We start from the raw sequence: 21,211 nt of genomic DNA, 5'->3' as shown, positions 1-21,211 counted from the left end.
TGCAAACTTAGCATCCAAGAGAGGTCAGTTGAAGAGGGACTATTTTCGAGGTGAAAGCAGTGCACAGCTGAGGGAGGGGTACTAGTAGTCCTGCTAGTAAACAAGCACAAACTAGTAGCAGGTTTGGCACAAGTTTAGCCAGGCTAGCAGGTGAGTAAGTGAGGAGGCTGGATCTTCTACTTGGGCAGGCACAGATGACCATGGATGGCCATTGTACGATACCTATGTTCCTGCATCCTCCCGTGCATCCTGAGGGACTTCTCCTGCAGGTTGGTAAGTGCATAGCGTAGGCGCGAGTTCTGTTTTTCAAACTCCGAGCAGCAGTCCTCTAGCTCAGACACTGCTGCAATCTTCGCCTCCAGTTGGGAGTCAACTTCTAGGAAGGAGTCATCTGAGGAGTCCGAAGTTTCAGCATCCTGCTGCAGAGCCTGCATTATCTCGTCCTGCTTCTCCAGCTCCTGCACTGCCGTGCTCAACTTCGCATTCTCCTCACGCATCCGTGCAATCTCTTCCAGCAAGCACGACTGCTGCTCATGAAACTCCTGGACGACATGCATCTTGCACTCTAGGTTCTGCACCCTCTTCTCCAGTTTCCTGTTACGGTCTACAAGCTGCATGTTCTCACAAACACACTCCTCATAGCTCTTTTGAAGCTCAACAAGCTCCAGCTCCTTGATCTCCAATTCTTTAGCTTGGGCTGCCATCGCAATTATCTCTACCCTGAGCTTATGGGTCTCCTCTAGTTTCTCCCTGTTCAGGTCCAGCAGCAGTTCCAACTCACTGGTGTGCTGCTGTAGCTGGCCGAGCTGCTCTTGCAGACAGAGGTTTTGCTCCACAGCATTGCTGTATTGGTCCTGAAGAACTTCCAGCAGGCTACTCTGGTCTTTGAACTGCACTGCTATTTCCTGCAGCTCTAGGATCTCTTTAGAACAAAAGTTTTTGTCCTGTTGAGTTTCCTCCTGCTCCTTGTTTAGCATGTGTTCACGCTCCAGAGCTACAGTCAGTTCTAGAAATTTGGTACCACTGCTGTCATAAGCCTGATCCATAAATTCAGGGTCCTGTGTGCGCTCCTTATGGCATGAGGCTTCAATTTCTCTAATGCTGAGGTCAAGCTGGCCTGCAAACTCAAAAGGATGTCGCTCATCAGTCATTGCTACATCACTGATAACCTCTGTACCCTCCTGGACTTTATTGTCTTCATCATGGTCCTTCTCAATTGTATTGGTCACTTCCAAATCATCCACATAATTTCCACAATTTAGGACTCCACTGATAGCAGTACACTCCGAAACTACTACTCCTGCATTCTCCAACATAGCCTCCTTGTGATCTTTATCTTGCATATTATGCAACATGTCCTCACTTACAACAGCAGAGGTCATAAATGAGGGGCATACATATTCTTTACCTTCATCTAGGCTTGCAATAGCAGCGGTAAGGTCACCTTTCACTGCTTCAGTTCTACAAAGATCATCTTCTGCCATCTCATCATTTGTGCAACCAACTAACAACTCTCCTTCAGGAGGACCCTCATCACTGCTGCAGAGGGTGGAAGATTTCACGTAGCTAGAAACTTCTGCACCAGACATCTTAACACGGTCATTAAACACTGTACCACTGTTGAGCTCTGTGCCGTTCACTGCATTGCCATCATTCTCAGGGTTATCCACCACATTCATGTATGTGATGACAGGTTCATCATGTAGCACCCCTGTTTTATAGTAAACCTCTGCATTACTGTCTTTCTCTTCAACTTTTTTCTCTTCCACATCATCTCCAAGGTTGCGGTCAATCTCTACCCTGTCATCTCCAAATGAGACAAAGAGCCCTGCAACTTCCATCTCAACGCTTGGAATTTCTTCTACTGGTTCTCCAACCTCAAAATTGTCCCTGTCCTCAACCACCCTATTGGGAATTACCAAATCAAACACGTCACCAGAAATGTCTACAGATTTGATGCCACAACTGGAGTCCACATGCTCACAACCTTCCATTTCTTCAGTGCTAGAAACTGACTTCTTCATGCTGTCAGGACTGCCTGGCTTATAGAAGCCCTCCTCCACATTCCCAGTGCCATCTGTACAATCACAGCTCAGAACCTCAGCTCTGCAGACTTTTAGCATCTCATCATGAACAGTCTGTGCATCTTCAAAGTCTCCTGCATTGTCCTTCTGCATGGCCAACTCCCCTTCAAGTTCCTCGTCTTGTGCTAAAGGGGAATCCTCTCCTAGAACACTAAAGTCCTCTGATTGATAATCTGCGGTCTCATCCTCGCATGCATCTGCGACAACAATGAAATTCTCTGCAGATGAAGCAAGAAACTCCAACCCCAAGCTTAGCTCCTGAACCACTTGCTTACCCACAGTCATTGTTCTGGTGGCCTCTCCAAGTTCTGACTCCATCTCCTGAACTTTAAGTGCCAAGCTGTCTTTCTCAGCTAACAATGTTGCCCTCTCCTCCTCTTTCTTCCTTACCATGGACTCACTCTCTTTTAGCTTCTCTTCCAGCTCAGCTACAATGCCTTGCAGCTCCAGACGCTCATAGTGAAAGTCCTCCACTGCCTGGCGAAGGACTTTCTCCAACTCCTCCATCTTCCCTTTCAGATCCTCACGCTCCACAAGCAATTCACTTTGCTCTTGGAACTGTTTCTCGGCCAACGTGAGCGCCTCAGTATGTCGGCTCTCCAACTCCAACAAATTGCTCTGTAGCTCCGCCCTCTCTTGGGCAAAGTCCTCTGTAGCCTGTCGAAGTAGCTGCTCGAGTTCATCAGCCCTGCATTCGGCATGACTCAGCAGCGCATCTTTTGTCTCCAGATTCTCCTGCAGCCGGTTGTGAAGCTCATTAAGCTGACGGCTGAGCTCAATCTCCTTCGTCTGAGCAGCACTAACAAAGTTCTCCAGCTCATTTTGCAACTGTAGGTTCTTTTCCCTCAGAGCCTTCATCTCTGCAACATGCCTGAGTTCCAGCCTCTCTCGCTCATGTGCAAACTCCTGGACCATTTTCTCCCTCTCCAGTTGTAGAGCTTCTCGTAGGAGCCCCCTTTGCTGCCCTGCTTCCTGAACCGCAGCTTCCAGCTCCTCCTCCCACTGTGCACGATCTGTAGCATGCCGCTGGGAGAGCACAACTAGCTCGCTCTGGTAGTGCTGCTCCAGCTTTCGCACGTCTGTCTGAAAACGCTCAGACACCGCTTCTTGGTCACCAGAGAAGCGCGCCTCTACTTCTCTGATTCGCTGGGAGAAGTGGATCTCTAACTCCTTCCTGTGCATGGCCAAGGTCAGCAAGGTTAAACAACTCAACACCTCGATTAACACCTACATGCCTGATTTTGTAGGTATGAAAATCTCTGGCCTCGACTGTTTTGATTACTATTCTTCAACACTCTCAAGTGAGTTCTGTCGGTCTATGACTGTCTGCTTAGAGGGAGTTCATTTGGCATGAGCGGAATTGAGGTTCAAGAATGTGACCGTTATGCAGTAACTCCGCTGTAAGTCATCTATAGAACGATGAAATTAGGCAATATTAAAAAATATATTTGATTTTTAAAAATTGCCTGAGAATTATGGCCAAAACTGTTCACACACTAAGGAATATATATTCTTTTTTTGTAAACATTTGCATTATACATAAAGTTTAAGATTTAGGACAAAATGTATAAATCACAGGTTTATATGTACAATAAAAGCTATACCACACAAAATATAACTCCTACTCGTCATGGAAGCATCTTGAAAACGTGGCTCAAATAGGTGATAAGCAAGTGTGTCCGTGCTTACCTCTCCTCTCCAATGTCTGTGCGAAGTTTCTCCAGCATGCAGCCGAGTCTCTCCCTCTCCTCACTGTGTTTTGTGCTCAGCTCCTGCATGGCCTCCCTGTGCGCCTCCTCCATTCTGTTCTGCTCCTCTTCGAGCACTTCCTGCCACCTTCTTTCCTGCTTCTCCCTTTCTGTCTGCAGCCTGTCTCTCTGTTCCTCTAGCCTGGCTTGCAGCACTTCGTCATGCTGCTTCTGAAGCAGAGCCATCTCCCTCTCCTGCTCTTCAACCCTCTTGCACTGCGCCTCCTCCTCCTCGGCCCGTACCTGCTCGATTTCCTGTCGGATCTGCTGCTGCAGCTCAGCATGATGCTGCTCCATCAGAAGGGTACGCTCGTTCTCCCACCGCTCCGTGAGCTCCCTCTCTCTGGCCTCTTGATCTTTCAGCAAACGCACCAGTTCCTCCTCCAGTACGGTCTGCAGTGCTGCTTTATTGCTCTCTTCTATCTGCTGCTTCTCTTTCTCACACTCTTCCCAGAGTCTCCTCTCCAACTCCGCCCGCTCCTGCTCAGCTCTCTGCTGCACCTCCTCTAGACGGACCCTCAGCACCTCCTCGTGGATCTCCTCCAGCTGCTGTTTCTCCCTCTCCCACTCTTCTGCAAGCCTTTTCTCCGCTTCCTCACGTTCAATCTGCAGTCTGTCTCTCTCCTCCTGCATTCTGGCCTCTAGGGCATCCTTATGCTGCAGTTCAATCAGGCTCAGCTCTTCTGCATGAGCCCTGCTCAGCTCTTCTCTCTGCCTCAAACTACTGTTCTCCAGATCCCTGAGCTGCTCCTCGAGCTGCAATGCACGAATCTTTGCATCCTGCGCCTCCTGGCAAAGGGAGCTCAGCTCCTGTTGGTGGAGGGCACGTAGTTCAGCAAGTTCTTCACCCTGAAGAAGCTCCATGTGGAGTCGATCTTGTTCCAGCTGCTCCTGCAGGCCCCGGGCTTTCTCCAGTGCTTCAGCCGCCTCTTCCCGCAAGGCCTGGATCTCCTGTTGGTGCTGTTCGGAGAGCAGACTCCTCTCTTCCTCTAGGGCTGTCTTCTGTTCCTCCAGTTCTTGCTGGCACTCGTTCATCTGCAGGTGGACAAAAGGTGAGAGAAACAAGTCAATCAGTTAATCAGTTTATCCAGGCCTGCTGTTACCTTAATTCTGCACAGTTACACCTATTTTTTAATTTGTGTGAAAGGCTTACAGTAGAGTCTAGCTGTGCTCGAACATCCTCCAACTCTCTGTTGTGCTGTTCCTTCAGCTGCTCAAGCATCATCTCTGCTTCCAGATTCATGTTAATGGGCTGCCCTTCTTCTGAACCTAGGCCTACACATACACCAGTGTGTTCAGAGTTGCACAGGAATAAATAACAAACAAAAAAAAAAGAAAAAAGAAAAAGAGAAAAACAAGAAAAAGGTATGAGGCACACCTGGGTCTGACTCCATGCCAGGGCTTTTGCTGTTCAGCTCATCAGAGAGAGAGGGCATAAGTGAGGTCTGGGGAGCCCGACCTAAAGCTCTGAAGTCCTCCAACTGTGCCTGCAACTCATCTATACGATCTTGGAGCTCCTACAGCATATAAAAAAATAATGCTTTATAAAACACTCACACAAACAGAGACCAGAGAAAACAAAGCTCAGTAAAGGTTCTAACCAGACACTGCTCCTCATAACTGTTGCGAAGCTGCCTCAGACGCTCCTCCTGCTGGTAGAACTCTGCATTGCTCAGATCCAAATCACCAAACTACACACACACACAAAATTAGTCAAGACACAGTACAACTGCAAACTAAACAAATGTCACATTACATGCGCACAGCACACACTAAAAGGTTATCAGCTTCAGAAAAGCGGAGGCAAAGCTCCTTAGAGCTAGTGGGAGTATGGGCTAAGTACCTTCTCCTTGAGCACATTGTCCAAGTTTCTCTGCAGTTTAGTCAGCTGTGCATCCGTTTCAATCAGCCGCTCTGTGCTGTCCAGCAGCTCTGCTTCCAGGCGGCCATTCTCCTGAATATTCATCAAATCAGAGAGATTCTTATTTTAATATTTATACTAATACACAGTCAAGAGCCTTAAGATCTGCTGACTAGCTTATTCTGAAGAAAAAAAATAGGAAAAAGGGTGACTGATTTTATTTTTTTATTGTTTATGTGCTATAGAATTTTTTTTTTTTACCTCATCACTATTTACATCATTAAATGACTGACTTGAAAGGACATGATTAGCCATACAACTTGTGAGCGTTCACTTCTTGTTTCACAATATATGCTAGAATCATTTTCTATTATATAATTCTAACAATTAAACAGTGTAGTGCAATCGTGGTTTCAGATTACTTTAATGGTCAAAGTGAGATGTTCTCTGAGAAAGGTCTCATCATCTCTGATCCTCCTGATTTCCTGTTCCAGTTCTTCTCTTTGCTGATTGGCCTGCAGTCGCACAAGCTCCACCTCTTTGCTAAGCTCCACCCTCAGACCAACCATACGGTCCTTATATTCCTGCTCCAGTTTACTGCAGATACATATTAGCAAACATTATTCACATAAGTGTTTGTTTTCTTAAGAAAAGTCACAGAATGTTTGTGGTTAATGGAGAAAGGTCAGGGCAGGACAAAGGTAAGACACTCACCGCAGGTTCAGGTCATTGATGCGTTCAATGGCAGAGTGATGTTCATCCACATCAGAGGCCAGTTGAGATTTGAGCTTTTCTGCTTTCTCCAGATCAGAGCGGATCTTCTCTTTCTCCCTGAGCTCCACATCCACACGCTCGCTGTCTCACACACAAAAAAAACAAACAAAAAAACAAAATAAATAAATAAATAAATATATATATATATATATAAAAAGAATGAAATAATGTTAATTATTGTGAAGGACATAAAACATTATAAAGCACAATATTATGCAGAAAAGAAACAATTCTACAGCTAGACAGCTTAACAGAATATGTAAAGACTAGGTAAAGCTTCTGATTGACAAAACTAAGCTAAGGTTGCATCTGATGAAATTGTATTTACCCTTCAATTCAGAGAATTTGAAGGCCTCCACTGGCTTTCCAGTTATTTAGTAGTTTTTTTTTTTAACCCTACCACTTCATCAAAAGAGTGAGAATATCAGCTTTCCATGAGAGTACAATATGTGTGTAAACACTGCAAACAAGTTAAACACCTGTTCACTCCCCAGTCTATGCACAGACACTAAGCTGCAAAAAAAGCCCATTTTATATTATTTATTTTTCTGAGGTCATCAGAACCAACTTAACAGTTGCTCATTTAAAGGATAAAGGATAAAGGATAAAGGTGCACGTATTCGTCACTGTACAGCGTGGACTGTACAGCGAAATGTGTCCTCCGCATTTAACCCATCTGGTAGTGAACACACACTCACATGTGTTAGGGGCAGTGAGTACACACACACACCCAGAGCGGTGGGCAGCCAACTCCAGCGCCCGGGGAGCAGAGAGGGTAAAGGGCCTTGCTCAAGGGCCCAACAGTGGCAGCTTGCCGAGCCCGGGAATCGAACCCACAACCCTGTTATCGATATCCCGGCGCTCTAACCGCTGAGCCACCACTGCCCCTTTCTATTGCAGAGTGCTTTTTGAATGAGCCACAATACAGGGCAGGCATAAATAAGCTCCTTAGTTCTAAGGGATAAAGAGAGGTTGACAAATTATAAAATCATTATAAATCTCAAATATAGGACATAATCTCCTTACAGTAAATGTACCGTTTTAAAATGTGCTATTCTGTTCAGTGTCAATCAGAGAAGGATGTTTTGGTTCCTCTCAAAGCTTCTTCCTCTCAGTGTGAGGGAGTTGACAGTCACCTTGTTCAAAAGGCTTAGATGAGGATCTCTTTGAAGCTGCTTTGTGACAGTGTGTGTGACTGAGAACTGAAGAGGAGCTTTTGCCAACAACACCATGGCTGCAGCCTTCACCTTGAAACACATCTAAACTGTGTGCACAGTCTTGCAGACTTACAGCAGATGTCTGATCTCCGCCTTAAAGCTCACCAGTGCTGCCTGGTGGATGGAGTTCTTTGTGATTAATAGCTCATTCTCCAAAGCTGCAGTCAGCTCACTCAGATTCACCTTTCCATCAAGACTGAAATCCAGAGCCTACACACAGATTAGGACAGCTCTAGTGGAATTCACACAGTTCAAATCTGTTAAATCATATAAAATACATGTATACAGCACAAAACATCATGTCTCCAGACACCATCAGGGAGTGCAGATAGAAACCAATATTTATCCATCTGTTTGTGTTACAGTCCCATTAGCCATTTGGCATGAAGTACATGTACACAGAGTGTACTAAGGGACATAGTGGCACATGTGTTATACAGGAGGGATATATAAATGTGTATTTGTGTTGTGTGAGACCTGGAGGATCTCGGTGCTGTTCTCCACTCCCTCTTCCAGCCAGGTGTCTAGCAGCTGCTCCACAGCTGTGTGTCCTGTGCCATCATCTAATCCAGAGAACAGCCGTAGTCCTATTGTACCGCTCAACAAAGACGAGATCCTGCGCCCTGTCTCATCAAACGGCTGAAAGGGAGCGAGAACAAGAATGACTTATTTTAATAAGTTGCACGATTATTATGGGACATTATTCAAACATGTGAGCTTACACACCCACGCCACTGAAGCCCTTGAATATGCGTTTGAGAGTATTACCTGCATAGAGTGGTGTCTCTTTAGCTGTCTATAGGGTGTTGAGGCAGAGGGAGTAGGAGGTTTGTTTCTGTTAAGGATGCAGGAGACAAACTCCTGCACACTCATCATGCACTCCTCACCCGACTGGAAAGCATCTTCCCCCATCTAAAACGAACAACAAACGTGTCTTAGTGAACATGCATACATGTATGTACAAGTTTATGGGTGTGAGAATGCATGCATACCTCCATGCCGAGATGCTGGCACAGTGTGTGCAGTTGCTGTAGAGTAGCCATGCCATTCAGTGGCAGTGAGAGCTGCTGGCAGGCACTGTGCAGTCTCTCCTCCAGGTCACTGAGGGGTGCCATGCTGCCACGCGGTGTACTGGGTTCATCAGGATTCCACAGATGCAACTGACCTACACAAACAGAAGTGTATGAAATATTTTTGCTTTAGAACATAACAGTTCACAGACAGCTAGTTTAGGAGTACAGAACATACTGGTGACCGCATTCAAACTCACCCTCTGCCTCATACTCCTCTGGACTGCTCACATCAGTGTTCCAGCGCTGAAACACAAAGATACTGTCGTACGAACAAAACCAGAACGACAATGTGCAATAACCATGCTTTACAGTAACTATACTGCTTAGATCACTACTGGTATCTGCCACATTTATGTTACCACTGGCATTGGGCCCAGAGTGGCATTGACAGAGACAGCATTCTATTACAAGCTTGTGTCTCATTAAATGACTCTGAAGCGGTTATTCAGATTACAATTACTACAGAATATTGCTTTAATACTTAAATACATAGGTAGTATAAAACATATGGCCAAATAGACAATTTTGAGGCATTATCCTGTACTATAAAACAGATTAAACAGCTGATTTGAAATAGACAGAATTTGCAACAATAAAACATTTACAATAAGCAGGTGCTTCTGGAGTACAAGGCCATTTTTAGGTTTGTGACTTGCACACAGTAATCAACCTAATGCTACAGATGCAGAAGAGAGACAAGGCTGAAGAAACACTGGAGCATTCCACTGTTAGTCACTGCCCTACAGTTTAGTGTCCATCTCCCATCCTGCACTTTGTCATGTACCATGCATGTTGCACAAATTATAAAAAAAAAGAAAGTGGAGAAGTGGCCAATATGATATTTTGCCAGTTCTGAGCAAGTCAGGGGTACGGTCATCACTTAACACTGAATTATGTTCCATTACAAAGAGCATAATTACCTTTTAGTCAGCATAATTACTGCATACTGCATAATTAATTCATAATATTTAGACTAAAACCCTTTTGTGTTTTGTTTTATTTCATAGCAGTCTTTAAAATCTTGCCCTACTAGGGTCTTGGCTGCACCAAAATATTGAGATCCATATACTGTGCATTGGGAAATACACCCCCCCCCCCAAATTCACCCATCCCTAAAGATGAAAACGGACTTCATAAAAACTACGATATAGGAGAAGTATCAGTTAGTTTAGGGGACCTGCAGGGGGCACCACAGGGACACCACATTACCCCATTGCTCTGAGCACCTAAGCCTTTGCATCAGCGTAGAAAAACAAAAATCACAGAGCCATATGTGGAATGAACAGATTCCACTCCATCAACTTTGCATTTCTGAATGGTCCAGTCTGGGTTGTCTGGCTGTTGAAGGGGGAGGTGCAAGTGTGTGTGGGGGGGTGCCATTGTGCTCCATTGTGAGATTTTTCTGGGTGCAGGGAGCAGATGGGGTTCGGAGTATCGGCATTCAGGGCAGGAGGCCTATTGTTCCCCGTGTCAGACCTGTTGCCCTCTGCATACATTCACACACACTCCCCTCCTCTCTACATCTGCGCAAGTCAAGACCAATGTTCTCACACTATCAGCAAAGCACTAAAGGACACATTTCAGACCAGTGCATGCTTGCTTTCAGCTGCACCTGCTGAACAACATGACCAAGACATACAAACCCACACAGGGTGCACACTTTTACTGGGGGGAAACGTGGTGGGTCTGTGAGTTCAAATAGCAGAGGATTGAGGATAGAGACACCACCACCACCACCAATGCAAAAACATAAAAGGGAAATGAGCTGTATTTAGTAATTTCTCTTTAGATTACCCACTCTTTCTGCATACAAAACACACAACAGATACAAGTTCCCCACATACACCCAATCATATTTACATATGCTTATTAAGACGCAGCCCAACACATGTGTTCGTCTAATCCTTCAGGCTTCTGTTCTCATAGAGTCACTATGACACCAGCATAATACACACGCCCAGCTGCCGACACACACACACTTCGGACAGAGTCAGTCGGTTGAGGCAACTAAAGGCTAAACAATGCTGTTGCTTTGGCACCCGCAGCAGCTTGAAAAGTGGCCGGTGTCCTTCACTACAGCACACTAAACTTTACATCCAACCAGTCACCCCACTAAACACAGACAAGTGAATAGGTCATCTCATTTCCAAAAGGTTCATTAAATTTACAGATTCTACAAGGCAAGCTTAGAGTAGAGTATTTGAGTAACAGGGCAGTCATGTTCATTTGCAGTCGTCTCAATTTATACAATGAAAGCCTACTGAACTCTTACGTAACGTCTCATCTCTCCCTCTCCAACAATCACAACTCTCAGTGAAGTAATCAGATTACCTTAGATTAACACCTCCCTGCCATAAAGGTAACAAAACAGACAGCAAGTAATTGGCACCAACCCACAAACACACACGGGCCCAGATTCTAACATAACAGAACATAATAGTCCCCACTGGAGGAATTTACATCATTAAAAGATAAAGAAAATGTGTGCAATGCTATTCCTTCAATTATCCTTGACATTGCTCACATGTCACATGTTTTGACTGCTTTTCAGAGTCTCCATGGCAACATAACTGACATTTCTTAAAAAGCGACTTCAAGGAAAAATATTTCACTTCACATTGTGTGAAATTACTCAACATTCTTTTACTGCCATCTGAAGGTTGAGGACTGGACCTTAGATCACTGCTTCACAACCTTTTTCCTGACATTTTGGAAACATCCACATTATGTGGCTCAGACAGGGGACCAGGACATTGTTGACATTGTTGTTAGATGTAAATGAGCGTGGATGTCTCCTAGTACTGGTCTTGAAGTTCTGACTTTTCGGTTAGCCAGAGAGCCAGAAGTTCAACTTTGGAGACAGCAGGAATTCACCATAGCTAATTGACAAGAAGGATTTCTCAGTTACATGTCCGAGTTTGTATGTGTTTGTACGCAAGGGTTACCTCACGCTTGTTCGGTATCATCCCATCATTGATCTCTGCAGCCTCCTCCTCCAGCTCCTCTTCAGGAGGCGCGCAAGTGAGTTCCGAGATGGCGTGTGTGAACTCCGGAGTGGACCGGCGGCCATATCGCTTACCGCCCTTTACGAAGCGCGGCTGCACCTCCGGGGAGTCTGAATACATGCAAAAGCAAGACATGTACAGAAACAGAGCCTGAACACATGCTAAATAGTTCTTCAACTCAGTTTAAAAAACAATTATGAATGGTACCAAAACCTAAATGTGGTAAAACGTTTGAATAACTTCTTTATGCTTGTGATGACGACAGATTTCTTTGGACACTACTGAAAGCTGCAAAGGTTCACACTGAACGTCATTTAGAGACAATCCTAATTAAGTGTGGAATATCTGGAGCAAGATATGAAGAGGAACTCTCTCCTTACCCGGATTCAGTGTTCATTTATACCACACAAGCCTTCCTCACAGAGTAATCCTCTATAATTGAGTCTTAACCTTGTCTCTGCACACTCCCCCCCCCCCCCCGGTCTCCTCTGTGATGTAACATCTTACCCGATTCAAACTATAGTACAATGCCCCTCATAGGCCAAATCTCACAGGCTGACCTGTAACATTTGGTTTTACAGTTTACCTGTACAACTCAAGAGCTGAGAGCACTGGCACAAGCATGCATATATACAAAATATGCTAAAATAAGAGGCAATTATACATAATACTACACAGTAAACATATATTACAGGCAAGGTCACTCATAAAACCAGCAGCATCTGGTACCTAGGTGTTATCTAGCAGCCATTAAGGTAAGAAGTGCTTGGTCATATCGCTGCAGTTTTATCAGTTCTTTATCGGTTATATCAGTTTATCAGGCAAGCTTTGGAAAAAGGATGACACTGAAAGGTTTATGGTCACCTTAAGTGTGCATTGAGTAAGGCTGACTCATGTTTTAGCATTGTTTGTAATCCAGTATGTGGACTCAGGCTCTCTCAGAATAACTCCTGTTAAACTGCCTGTTTAAGAGGGTTACGGAGACTAAAGGCTACTGAGACTAAAGACTAACACCACTAACTCTTCTAGCATGGCCACTTGTCCTGGTTTCCCCTGACTGTCCTAGTCTGAACAAATGTATTCCAAAGCTCTGTATACCTGTTTTGATTATGGGGGTTTGTTCTTTTTAAATTGAGTGGTGTTGATGGTCATAATCTCCACTATGCAAGGTCTGCGGTCCATGGTGAGAGAACGGGGCAGATGGGCTACATGTAAATTATTTGGTTGTTAATATTGTTAATAAGGCAGCTACACAAACAGCTTTATCTCTCCAAAATCAGTGTAGTAGTCCATCATGATTAAGCTCAAAGCTGCTCATCTCCATCAACCTGCCCACAACTCACTGTTACTATAGAGACGCAAGGACGCCAGTCCACTTTGACATTGGCCAATGTCCAGCCCACGCCTCCTTAACATCAGACAGCTAAAGCTTCAGCTATCATGCGACAGGTACACAGAAGTCATGTCATTGAACAGTTCCACAAGAAGCTTAAAGCTTTCCCCATGCAGTTTCAATATGACCACTATACTAAAACACTGGACATTAGGGTTAGGCAATGCAGCAATAAGGTGTTCTTTGCATTCCAAGGATATTCACAACATGCCCAGGAAAGCATATTGTGAATCACGATAATGACAATACCGTCAAATCGCACACCTCAGCCTGGCCAGTTTAAGCTGGCTGACCATTTTAGCTCCTGACCAGCATAGGTTATGTTTTCATTAGAGTGTGGTAGTTTTGCAGGTCTATAAGCACAATCAACCTGACCAGGTTAGTCAACAAGCATGACCAAGTTTGTTGACCGGCATTCCCAGCCTTACCACGATGGTCCACCAGCACGACTAGCCTGACCAAATACATGAGCCAGCTATGCAAAACCGGTCAACCAGTATGACCAGCTAGGTCATCAAACTCAAATGAAAAACACACTAGGCTGACCAAGCTAGCCAAGCAGCATGTTTCCATCTGGAATACCAGATTTTCAACTACCTTGACCATCAAAGACCAGCAGAGACCATCTGAAATTAGCTTGAGCTGGATTTTGTCAGCAGGAACTTAAGAGCTGATAATGGTACCTGGGTGCGCAGGGGTGTCCTCATTAGTTAGCGTCTCTTCTGCAGACGATAGCACCAAAATCAAAGCGTTCTTAAATTGCTCAAATTCAACCTGCAAAACAAAACAGCAGCAGCTCAGAAAACGCATAATAATGAACACAGGTGCACAGCTAAGGACTTTTGTGATTTAAACAACATTTTTTAAAGGGTAAAATGATTTTTGAAGCTAATGCAGTTAATGTGTAATACTGAAGTGCTACGCAGCTGCTCCCCTGTGGTAAAGAGGAAACAGATTAAAGATCATGGCCAACATCAGACAAATAATCTCCAAAATGCCTATTAAACTCTGGTTGCTTGGTAACTAAAGGAAATGTGGGGGTAGCCTGAATGATTCGGGGAGCAACAGCTGCCCCAAACAATGACACACACACACACACACACACACACACACACACACACACACACACACACACACACACACACACACACACACACACACACACACACACACACACACACACACACACACACACACACACACACGTTCTCTTTGTGGATTATTCTGCTCTTTTGGGCGTGTGAGGCAGGCGGTAGATGTGTGTGCGCGTGTGTGTGCGCGTGCATGCATCCCCTTTGACGTTCACTCTATTGTTTAGCTGAAATAGTGGATCACGGATCTTCAACAAGTGTTCTTCCCCCACATGATGCACAACAAAGACCAGACAGCTACCATCAATCACAAATACACACATACACGTGCTATGGAAGGGGTCGTGTGGGAGGAAGGGAGTATGAAAACCTAGTCTAATATTGTCAAAAACTTCACCATTAGTCACTTTCCAGGAGAACAGCAAAATAAAACTAAAAAAAGATAATCATTAACTGTAATTGGAAGTCACTGTTAAAAAAAAAAAAAAACTTCTACAACTAATATTGGACCATTTCTATTGGTCAATTCAGTTTAGCATGATTTTCCTGGAGTAACTGTCTCTACTGTCCAGAGAGCTGTGTGGATTTGATTGCATTCAGTGACAAGAGCATGAATGAGGTTAGGGTGCTGGATGATCACCACCCCACCTCATCTCCAAAAGTACTGGGTGGAGTACCATCATTTCAGAGAACATAGTTCTGGTTATTTGCTTTAGAGAGTCCTATTCTATTGGCAATACTTCTCTTCAGGGATAAGACAAGCTGTGCAAATGTACACACACACACACACCCCTCAGCAATAGGTGCAACTTAAAGTAGCATTAATTAGTTGCGTTTTAAGTACATTTCCCCCCCCATATGGGCAGAAACTGTGGTAGTTACTGTTTAATCTATCCTTCAAAGATACAATCTTCTCACTCTGCCATGTTTACATTTCCTAAGTGAATACCGTCCTGGTATTTAGCTTCCGTTTCCTGATCCCTATGAGAGTGTACTTGCATTTGAACTGTGTGTGTATACGAATTTCCTTACCCGTGCAGTGAGTTGGTCCTGAGTATCGAGCAGTGTGTGTAAAAGTGTGTGTAGCGCTGTGTCATTCAGCTGCAGGGCGTGGCAGAGTTCAGCAAGCTCCTCTGGGTTTAGAGAACCAGCACCATTCCCATCAAAGCTCTGGAACACTTCCCTTAAGCGCTCCTCATATTGATCTCCCGCTCCATCCATCAGCCCGCCCTTTAAAACACAGTGTTATGGAGGAGTAATTCAGGCTCATGCACACATGCAACTATTTTTTCTTTCCTTTGTCACACACTATGTACAATTAGCACAAGGTCATACAAGGATATTTTATTTGGATGAAAAAAAAACAATCAAATAAAAAAAAATAATAAATAAATAACGGCATGTTCTAATTAGGGCTGTGCATTGGCAAGAACCTGATGATATAATAGGTCTCACAATTCAGGAGTTAATGTATTTGGATATTGCCATACTGTAAACAAGACAGATATAGTGATTTTTAAAAAATAAAAAAACTAATAGTCCAACACACACCATCATATGCATAAAATCAGTAAAAGAAATATATACTGTACATATATTGCGTTTGAGACACCATACAGTATTTAAAAGCATAATATTGCGATACTAATATATAACAGTATTTTCTACACTTCTAGCTGTGATCCTGTAAGACCCTGCTTTGTTGGAATGAAAACTTGCAAAACATGAAAAAAAGTCCAGAAACTAAGAAATACATAATTAATTATGACAAAGTTGACAAAAAAGCAGACATATTGATCAGGCAGGAGGCTGATATTGGGCTACTGGAGCAACCACACACACACACACACACACACACACACACACACACACACACACACACACACACACACACACACACACACACACACACACACACACACACAATAAATGATAATTAAATAAATAAATCTCCTCTCAGTCCATCACTCACAAACAGGCCGGCATTGCTAGAGTCTGGTCCTAGGTGTGACCTCATCAGCTCTGGAGACAAAGTGCAGAGTCAGCAAGCAGAACTTCAGACGGGTGAGCTTTGCAAGTGAACTACTGTCCTCTCTGCAAGAGCAATGCCTTTATTCTCACTTGATCGTTTAACATCACCCTCCCTTTCACACACACACCAGGTCTGATAGGGTGGCTGTATAAGCTCATTAAAGACAGTGACTGGAAAGAGTGAAGTCTGGCACCATGCACAATTCTGCCACATGAGCTTTCATAACCTCCTGGCAGGAAGGTTGTGTGTGTGTGTGTGTCGGTCACAGTGGGAGTGAAACTGGGGGATGGCACTGGGCCAATGAGTGGTCTGACCCTGCAGGGTCATTAATTATGATTGAAAGAGGCAGGAGTTAATGAGCAGAGACAGCAGCAATTAAAGCTCTATGATTGGCATGATGCATATAGAGAGGTCAGTTTATTGCTGAACATGTGAGAGAGTGAGATGTGTGTGAGATATTGAAGAGAAGAAAAAAAAAAAACTATTTGAAATGGTAGCATGCTTAACATATGATAAAATTACAGAAACAGCAGTGAAACCGGACATAAAAGCTGCATGGTTGGAAATATTATTAATGTAAATAGATCTGGTACTGCTAAGAGGGTTGGTGACCAATATAGTTTGTATTTGTATGCATTTTCGGGTGCTATGTGGGTCTACGTTATGAGTTAATGATATGTCTTTTTGTATAAATGGTATTTATCTTCAAAATAAAAATAAATATGATCGGATATACACCGATCAGCCATCATATTAGTACCAATGAAGGGAAAAAACACTGATTATTTACACAATTATGGGTTGAACATTAGTGTATCGTCATATTGTATTTAGTCACTACTGCTGAGCAGAAGTCAAAAGGATGTCAATTTACATCCCTCCTTAACCAAAACTGTGCTAGAAGCACTGAAGTGTTCATGTTGAGCACCCATCTCTTCTCATGAGATTTTTCCAACATCTGATATATTTAAATAAATAAAACCTAAAAACTAGTGTTTTTAAGCATCACAATAACATTTTTACACACACTGAACCAATTTCAACTGACCAGCACTAATAAGGCTGCCTTTTCCAAAGAAACATGCAGTTGGTCAGTGTTCTACAAGTATGTGCTACATCTAAATTGGCGAGAGGCTAGAGAGCATCAAGAGCGGCTAATGGAAGCTCTGCTCAAAAAGCTGCTGGACGTCCTCACACGGAGAGAAAGATGCATAAGAATAGGCAGGAACAGTTATGTGAGGTGAGGGAGCTGGAGCCAAGCGCGGAGCCAAGCAACAGCTTATAGCTGGTGTAGCAATCACAGCACTGCTTTTAGCTCACAGAGTGAACTAGAATTTTACACAAGCAACAATGTGTCAAGAATGTCACATGATGCTCAGGCAGCTCTTACACAATTAAGGGCCCTAATTTTAAAATGAAGATTGAGACAAAATACTAAATGGTATCAAGACCAGAGGCCTACAGGTGATGTACATCACGCTGTGTGGATTTCTGTATTTTGAGGGCATGATTTTCTATGCCCACTTGCGTGTGTATTGAATGGACAGACACCTGGCCACTCTCAGCCTGCTTCAAGGGCTACTAGTGATGAGGTCACAGACGAGGAGCAGCTGGGCCTCAAAATCCTCCCCTCCACATGCATGCAAGTGTGCGTGTGAGAGCAGATGCTCTTTGTCATGACTCTGCAATGAGCACTGCTAACACACCCAACGCTGCTGCTGCTTTTTCAACCTGAGGAATAATAATCAGCCTCTTTAGCATAACCCCCCACTAAAAAATCTTTGTCTCTGTCTATAACATATCATACAAGCAAGATATGTGGACAATCCAACATTATCTACTGAACTAAAGCCAAAGGATCACAGCATGTCAACCTAGTTAAGCAAGTAGTATGGGGTCATTTAACACATTATATGCTTAGTAAAAGAACATATTGCCTCGAGACGGTCATTGATATTGGGCTGATATCAGCAAAGAATGATGGATTAGATATTAGAAAGAAAAGAGAATGATTCTATGTGCTTCGTCCTATGGGGTAGGTAAGATAGCCTACTTGTAGACCATCTTAAGCAGCGTTTTAACTAAAACAGCTCATTTAAAAGCCTAGCAGATTTTAAAGAAGAAATATTTTAAAATTAGTATCGGCCAATAGTCAAGATTTCAATGTACTAGGCAGATAACATTTACAAAATGCTGGAGTGTTCCCTTATTAGATCATCAACCTGATACTACAAGATTAAAACCTCATATCAGAGCTACAGGTGGTCATATTTATAAACACTAATTAAATACAAGGATACACTCAAAGGTAAAAGGTGCTTTAAATGTTTCCCCGGAATCAAAACGATGACTTCTAGTTCCATAAAAAACGTGTTTGCAAGTGTGAAGTTTGAAGTTTTTGAAGTTTTTTTTCCCCCAATGCTCAGACATTTAATTCCCCCTTTATTTTTAAGAGTGTGCACTTGGACTGACAGCTGTCTGAGAATAACCAACCCAATCCAATCCATGACGGAGAAAGTGTCGATGTTGAAGCAAACACACCCACCACTATAATAAAAAGGTACACCGCTATCGTTCAACCACTGAACACACGTGCACTAAACACACACTCTCAATATGACCTTAGACATCACAAGCAAACATGTCCATCTGTAGTTAAAGAAACACACCACTGGAGATGGGTGTGGAATGATGAGCAATAACCAACCACCCTCAATATCAGCTATATTACCTACAGAGTCACTTATATCGTTCTGGAGGGGGGTTTTAATGTGGTGAATGTTTAATGAAGGAAGAATACTGAGAGGTCTATGCTGAGTCAGAGCTTAACGGCCTATTAAACACAGGCCTACAGTGAAGAGAGAGAGACAGAGAGAGAGACACGCACTGCATTAAACAATACAGCAATTCACCAAACCTTAGTAAGAACTACACAAAACTACAGATACAGACTTCCCAGCCATTCAAAGTCCACTTAAATTACAAAAATAAATTCTTCCTAAAGTAAAGTAAAGTTAGACCGCTTTAAGCCTTTAAGTTAAACTGAAGAAAAAAAAAAAATCAATAAATAAATAAAAATAAATAAATAAAAAATGAGGAAAAAAAGGAAAGCTGAAAACAGCAGAATTCAGTCCATAAAGGACAATTAGCAATTTTTGACAGTTACACTGAACCACACACAGTGAACACATCCTTACAACACAGACCTAAACATCCTTTTAAATATCACATTTTATTGCTTTCTTTTAAAAATCATTTACAAGTGTAACTGTCACTTTAATATTCAACATGTTATGTTATGTATGTTATGTATCCATAAAATAAAAAAATAGTAATACACAAAATAGTTAAAAAAAAAAAAAAAAAAGTACTAGAAAAAAAAAAGAAGAAGTTGTTCCTCTTTCTGTTGGTGTTTGTTTCAGGCCTGTGTGAGAAGTGGCTCCAGCTCAGAGTGGCCGCCTGTGTTTGGGCCTAACTTCAGACTTTCTCGATATCAGGACGCGGAACATGCCCCTGTGAGAGCTCGCAGCGCGCGCACACACACCCCAGGACCCCTAGGTAGCTGTGTTTGCCTGCAGAGCAACTAAACTCACCTCATCTCATCTCAAATGTAACGCCACACTCACACTCAGTGCTCTTCACACACTCTAGCTACATCAGCCCGTCAGGCTGAGGAGATAAGCCGGTTAATATGAATCCGATTAATGTAAGTTCATAAAATAAGCAGCAGAGACTGACAGACACACATACGAGCATACATACCCGCTCTCCGTGTGCGGTTCCCCTAAAAGCTCCTCTCCTCCCCTCTCCTCTCCTCTCCTCTGTTTCTGCTCTCGGTCGCTGGAACCTCGTCCTGAAAGTTGCTGCGGGTCCGCTCCGCTCCAAACCGGCTGGATTAAGATAACGGAACCGGCAGGATTGAGATAATGCAGCGGCTGTCAGGCGGGTCGGTACAGTCCGTTCTTCCAGCGGGAATGGTCCAGTCGGCGAGAGCTGCAGACTCAGTTCATCTTGGGCTGAGTGTTTTCTCCACACTGCCTCTTTTTTTGGGAATTTTGAAAAGCTCTTGAGAGAGGAAGGGGAGGGAACCCGGGCGCGCGCGCCCTCTACAGTACAGCTGTGATAGAGCAGGCTGCCAGTGGGAATGCAGCACATCTGTACAAAGAGTCATTTAACGTGAATAATATCGGCTAAATCGACTATTAAACGCTACTGTATATATATATATATATATATATATATATATATATATATATATATATATATATAACTATTCAACTTTCTATCAAAGTTCTGTGAGTTGTACTGCAGAGTTGACTACTGATCTCTTCATTGAAGAAGGTGGCTCTACTTGTTTGTGAATATAAAGTGGAGATATATAGTAAGTTACCATTTAATTGTCTTGGTGATATTGCCTGGATTTCCTGCCTGGGCTGAACAAAAATATATTTTATTATTTTTCATTTTTTCTGAATGTCTGGTAGACATTCAATGTAAATGTGACTATTTTGTTTGTGGACAGTAACTTCCTGTCCACATTCCTTCCTGACAAGGATGAGACTTCTGCAGTTGGTGTGTGCACTAGACACTTTCTTTCCCCTGTCTTTTTTTGACTCCTGCTCTGGGGCTCTTGGAAGCATGCAGGCTTGTTCACCTCACTCTAGGGAGCAGCTCTAGGATCTGCTGTTGGCTCTCTGCCTATCAGCAGCTGTGCATCAGCAGGTGGGAGCCCAGGAGAGGAGTGTGTGCCATGGAGACGAACAGGTAGGAGTGGATAAATTGAGATAATCCAGTTCCCAGGTCACTGCTGGTAGCCTACTGGTAAGTGATTGTACACTGTGATTTAAAACCTGTAGGCCTATCTTCTACATTGCGAGAGTAATCTGATCACTGTGAATTGTAAAGTTGCTGATTTAAAGATTGCATCATATAC

General features: G+C 43.4%; 1 protein-coding gene across 1 annotated transcript in view; it reads right to left on the bottom strand.

Annotated features, from left to right (window-relative positions):
• nin (ninein (GSK3B interacting protein)) overlaps positions 1-20,299 on the bottom strand; it is a 29,549-nt gene extending 9,250 nt beyond the window's left edge. Inside the window, exons 1-17 of the mRNA XM_072678232.1 lie at positions 20,041-20,299; positions 15,279-15,476; positions 13,839-13,929; positions 11,703-11,872; positions 8,955-9,000; positions 8,677-8,849; positions 8,453-8,596; positions 8,162-8,323; positions 7,758-7,894; positions 6,408-6,548; positions 6,116-6,290; positions 5,676-5,786; positions 5,434-5,523; positions 5,211-5,349; positions 4,986-5,107; positions 3,774-4,867; positions 223-3,258 (exon numbers count right to left, since the gene is read on the bottom strand). Coding sequence (XP_072534333.1) covers positions 223-3,258; positions 3,774-4,867; positions 4,986-5,107; positions 5,211-5,349; positions 5,434-5,523; positions 5,676-5,786; positions 6,116-6,290; positions 6,408-6,548; positions 7,758-7,894; positions 8,162-8,323; positions 8,453-8,596; positions 8,677-8,849; positions 8,955-9,000; positions 11,703-11,872; positions 13,839-13,929; positions 15,279-15,467 — 6,020 coding nt within the window. The 5' untranslated portion in view covers positions 15,468-15,476; positions 20,041-20,299. The remainder of the gene's footprint in view (positions 1-222; positions 3,259-3,773; positions 4,868-4,985; positions 5,108-5,210; positions 5,350-5,433; positions 5,524-5,675; positions 5,787-6,115; positions 6,291-6,407; positions 6,549-7,757; positions 7,895-8,161; positions 8,324-8,452; positions 8,597-8,676; positions 8,850-8,954; positions 9,001-11,702; positions 11,873-13,838; positions 13,930-15,278; positions 15,477-20,040) is intronic.
• Positions 20,300-21,211: the final 912 nt, after the last annotated feature.

This window comes from Salminus brasiliensis, chromosome 4 (genome assembly GCF_030463535.1).
Source record: "Salminus brasiliensis chromosome 4, fSalBra1.hap2, whole genome shotgun sequence".
In the NCBI taxonomy this organism is placed as follows: domain Eukaryota; kingdom Metazoa; phylum Chordata; class Actinopteri; order Characiformes; family Bryconidae; genus Salminus; species Salminus brasiliensis.
Note: the sequence above shows the minus strand (reverse complement) of the source record. Positions and strands in the feature narration are given on the sequence as shown.